Consider the following 5481-nt stretch of genomic DNA (forward strand, 5'->3'; position numbering starts at 1 on the left):
AATAAAAATGCACTGATAACGTCGACGTTAACCGACGGACTCGTGCCAGAGGTCGTCAATAGTTTACAATTTTCGTCAATCCGTTTTGTTTTGTTTTGCTCGTTTTGCATTCGTCGATTAATCGTTCACGTCCGGTCTTGTTAGTGTGCGCGCGTTAGTGACTTGCAGTTTTCGCTTTTCCGCTGCAGACGTCTGCAGTACGTGCTCATCTCCAGCCGCCTTCGACGTAGTTATTTATTTCTCGTCGTCTCGTTCTTACCGCGATGAATGCATATATACGTATGTACGAGACGTTGGTGATGATGTTTCTCATCGCCTTCGTCGCGATACTGTCAATCAACGATTCCGTTGGAAACTGTTTGCTCAGGTTAGCACTGAAAAAAATTGTTCTGTTTGCCGTTGGAACTCGTCTCCAAAACAAACTTTCGTTTTAATCACGTTTATCGACATTGTTTTCAGAGTGAAATTGCAAAAAATAGAAACTGCCCGTTCGCTTGTCAGACAGGAAAACAAAACAGTGGTACACCGATACGGTCTTAGAAGCGAAGTGTTGTCCAACTATTTAGATGTAAGATTATAATATTTGTGACACTGTTTAGTTTTCATTGCATTTTATTAAATCTTGGATTTAATTTTACAATTGATCCGTCCAAAGATTTCATCTATATCAAACAGCAACCTTTATCTTATGTAAATATATGTGTGTATATGTATTATATTAATTAAAAATGTTACCATTAATTTTAAAAATAAGTCTACTATTAGACTATTATCTACTAATATTGTGGTTATTATTTTTTTTTTCAAGCAATTATCTTGTTCATGAATAATGAAGATGACAATTGTTTTATGACTTTGACTTGATACCTACGTTTGTATAATATTTAAGGTGTAGGTTATCTAAAAAATTAAACAAAGAGGTTTTTCAATAATAAGTAACAATATTGACTAAGTACAATAATTTTATTAAGTGTGTGCTTTATTGGTATAGTGAGATTTTCATGATTAATTTGCTAGTCTAAAGTTATGAGATGCAGTTATTATTTAATAATTTGAAGAAGGTAGTTGTAAAATTTTGTTATTTTAATTTTACTAATTACCCATCTATACCACATAATTGGCACTACTTATAATCTGTTGAACATTATTCATGTTTTATAATTATTAACTATTTCTTGCTGTTGCATAATGATTTTCTTAAATTAACAATTACAATTTATTTTTAAATTTTAAGATACTATTTATATTATTTAATTTATTAGATCATTATTTTAATATAATTTATATTTTAAGTAATAACTTAACAAAACTCTAGGGTCTGATTCCCCTTGGTTTTGAATTTAGCTGTAAATTAGTTTTTACATTGACACAAAAAAAGAAGATAAGATAATATTCATTTCTCCTGCCAAATATTATTGCAAAAACCACCACTAATTTAATTATGCTTAATTAAACTAAATGTGTCTTAGTTTTTAATTAATTTGTTTTAATTGTTGTTATATAAATTGTTTATATAACATTTAACTTGATCTATGTTATTATAAGTATGAACATTTATAATATTAGTCAAATTTTTATTTTTGCTTTAGGCACAATATTATGGACCAATTACTATTGGAACTCCTCCTCAGCCCTTCAATGTGGTGTTTGATACAGGTTCATCAAACTTATGGGTGCCATCGAAACAATGCAGTATTTTAAACATAGCATGCTGTAAGATATATTTTATTTAATTTTTAAACTTACCATATGATTTATATTTATAATAAAGTACTCATTAATATAATAAGTTCACTTGTGTAACTGTATGAGACAACTATGTATAATATATAAACAATTAAATTTAAAATAACACATTATTGTTACCTATTTTTGAAAAATAATCATACATGTTAGGTTTTCTATTTGAAATTCTTAACAATCTCTGTATTTCTGTTTAAAATATTATTTTTATTTTTAGTGACACATAATAAGTATAATATGGCAAAATCAACTACATATCAAAAGAATGGAACAGAATTTTCAATTCATTATGGGTCAGGAAGCTTATCAGGTTATCTCTCAACTGATGTTGTATCTGTTAGTATAAGTGTTTAAATAAGATTAAATAATTTAATAAAATATTATAAAATTTATTTTAAGTAAATGTTCAAACCTTAAAATAAAACAATTATTTAGATGGATGGAATTTCAATTTTGAATCAAACTTTTGCTGAAGCTATCCAAGAACCAGGTATAGCTTTTGTTGCTGCTAAATTTGATGGAATACTTGGTTTAGGGTACAACACAATTTCTGTTGATGGAGTTCTTCCACCGTTTTATCGCATGATACAACAGGGTATTGTAAAGGATCCAGTGTTTTCATTTTATTTAAATAGGTAAGGGCATAAGTAATTCAGTTGTAAAACATATTTACATTTTTTTTTCAAATGTTATGTTCATTTCAATGTTAAGAGATCCATCTACTAGTCCAGGCGGTGAAATAATATTTGGTGGGTCTGATCCTGAAAAATATAATGGACCCTTTACTTATGTTTCAGTGACCAAATATGGTTATTGGCAATTTGGTCTTGATGAGTATGTATTTTAAATTGTTATATATTTGTATATATTTATTGAGTGTGTTTGAATAGGATACTTATTGGTAATACATCAATCGTAAGTGGATCTGTTCAAGCAATTGCCGATACTGGTACTAGTCTTATTGCTGGACCAGTCGAAAAAATTAAACAAATTAATGAGCTTCTAGGTGGTACTGCTATACCTGGTGGAGAATATATTGTAAGATCAATTTTTTTTTTTTTTTTTTGCCGATTTTTTCCTAATTTAAAATTGTTTTAGATTGGTTGTGATCAAATTGATAACTTACCAGTGTTAACAATAATAATTGGTAACACAAAGTTTACTTTGGAAGGAAAAGACTATGTACTTAAGGTAATTTTATGTTTTTTATATTAGTATATTTATTTTTCTAGTAGTAATTTTCTGAACGATTTATTTTTATATTCAAGGTTACTAAAGTTGGAAAGACCCTGTGTATATCTGGTTTTATGGGTATCGACATTCCCCCACCTAATGGTCCATTATGGATATTGGGTGATGTCTTCATTGGTCGCTATTACACAGAATTTGATCTAGGAAACAATAGAATTGGATTTGCTGAAAGTAAATAATTAGTTAGGTACCAATGTATAATATAACTATAATTGAACTTGGATTTTTATATGGAACTGATTGAATGTATAATTTATCCAAGTGATTTAATTATAATATAACTACAATATTAATATTTTTGTAATTATCAAAATATTAGTATGTCCAGACCATAATGATATTAATTTATAATAGCAACTCATAATATTATTTTCTGTATTAGTTTTAAATATATATAATAAATATATGATATATTTTAAGTAATATGATGTTTAATTTATAAAATATAAATGAAAAAGTAATTTACAATCTTTGTTGGATAATTCAAAATAATACATTTTCTTGTTAATCGTGGTTATGTTTTTCTAGTGAAATATGCATGAATTAAATTATTTTAATGAATTTTAATTAATGATAAAAAGTTTTTTTTTAAGATATAAATAGTTTAAAAATGAAAATTATTAAACATAAAAACAATTTTATCATCTTATTTACTCAGACATATGACAACGTATAATGTAAATATCGCCACGTGCTTGGTTGTGTACCTTCAAAATACGCACCTGCTCGAAGGTTAATTAGAATAACTGATATAAAATGTGTTATATAGAGGCATTAATTATTTAATTATTAGTACTAAGTAGTTAAGATTTATGGATTATGCATAAATATTGGTAAAACCACAAAATGTAGTACCCAAGACCATATTTGGGGTGTCCAGAGGGTCTGACCCTCCTCTCCGAAATTTCTTTCATATTTTATGAATGTTTAAAATAATTATTTATTTTTAATACCAACATAAATATTTTCAATCAAAAATGACTTAAGCAACAATTAACCATTGACTGTTTTTAGTTTTATATCATAACATATGAAAATATGATATTAATTTTAATAAAAGAAAATTAAATCTTTGTCTTATTTTTAACCAAATATCAAAAGTTAAAAACTAAATTCAATAAAATTACAAAATAGATGTTTTGGACCCCTCCTGAAAAAAATTTCTAAATATAGCCTTGGTAGTACCTATCTTATTAAGTAATAGGTCCTGCATTCCTCTTCACTTTTTGATCTAAAGCCAGATTTACATTGGTAGAGTATTTGGTATAATATGATGGAAGAGTTTGTACTCTACCATTAATAGTGTAATGTTAACACTCAGGGATATTGTAGGTAGAGTATTAAAGATAAAAATCAGTTGAGCATTTTATCACTGTGATAGAGTACACTCTACTTGCTTTTACCCCCACCACTGTTTTAACTGTACTCTACTACAATTCTACTGGTGTAATCAAGTTTATTTTGGTATAGTAGAGTAAAATGTTGTTGATGCGCAAACCAAGCACATGTCTTCATACTGTACTCTCTTTTACTAAATCACTAACTTTGTGTAAACTGTTACTTGACTAAAAAACTGGTAGGGTAGAATTAGTAGAAAAAATAGTAGGTTAGTGTACTATATTAAATACTCTATCAATGTAAATTCGACTTAATGCATATTCCATATTCTTGGACCGTTATGATTGGCGCTGGGATTTTGATGCAATTTGCATTTTTAAAACTTTTAGTACAATGCTCGTTTTATTACAAATATGTGTTAGGTATTATTAAATTAGAATAAGACATTTTTTGACAATTTTTGATTTTAAGGTTATTTTTTTAGGGTATTTCAGGGGTTTTTAAGTCATTTTTGGTGTTTTTGAATTTAATATAGATTATAGATTTTTTCTACCAACGGATTAGTGTTGTTATTAAGGTATGTAATATGTAATTTACTACTAAAAAAAGTTTTACCTTACAACAACATATATCAAGAGATAAACATATAATTGGAGTACAATGAATAGAACAAATTGAATATTAAGAAAAAAAGTCACCAAGTTTTATTGCCGATACATCAGGCCACACAAATAGATCAGAATAATTTTTAGATTTAACTCGTTCTTTTCTCAAATGTAATATAACGTTAAATAAACTAGATAATTCTAAGTTACGTTCATTTTTGGAAAAGTATAATAATAAACAAAATTCTGATCGTTCTACATTACTGAAAAATTACATTAGTATTTGTTATGATGAAACTATTCAAATTATAAGGTCATACGTAAAAAATAAAAAAATATGGGTTTCTATTGATGAAACGACAGACGCCAATGGTCCTTTTTTAATGTTTTTTTTAAGTTTTTTAAGTAATTTTGCATTTTGGTTTTTTTCGCAATTTTTAAGGACATTAAAATCCCAGGCCTAGTTATGATCATAGATTTTTGTTCCGTTGTCGTTTTGGTAACCCCTGTTTTCAATGATAATAGTGTATATGAGAATATTGTT

At 27.3% G+C, this 5481-nt stretch overlaps 1 protein-coding gene across 1 annotated transcript; it reads left to right on the forward strand.

Moving 5' to 3' along the window:
• Positions 1-3289, forward strand: LOC112684105 (lysosomal aspartic protease). The gene is made up of 9 exons (XM_025555426.1): positions 1-367; positions 460-568; positions 1590-1713; positions 1961-2079; positions 2179-2378; positions 2455-2577; positions 2634-2781; positions 2842-2934; positions 3012-3289. The coding sequence occupies exons 1-9, from the start codon at positions 264-266 to the stop codon at positions 3171-3173; spliced, it is 1182 nt and encodes a 393-aa protein (XP_025411211.1). The 5' UTR covers positions 1-263; the 3' UTR covers positions 3174-3289.
• Positions 3290-5481: the final 2192 nt, after the last annotated feature.

The sequence above is a fragment of the Sipha flava genome, unplaced genomic scaffold (assembly GCF_003268045.1).
Source record: "Sipha flava isolate LNK unplaced genomic scaffold, YSA_version1 241_pilon_pilon, whole genome shotgun sequence".
NCBI lineage: Eukaryota > Metazoa > Arthropoda > Insecta > Hemiptera > Aphididae > Sipha > Sipha flava.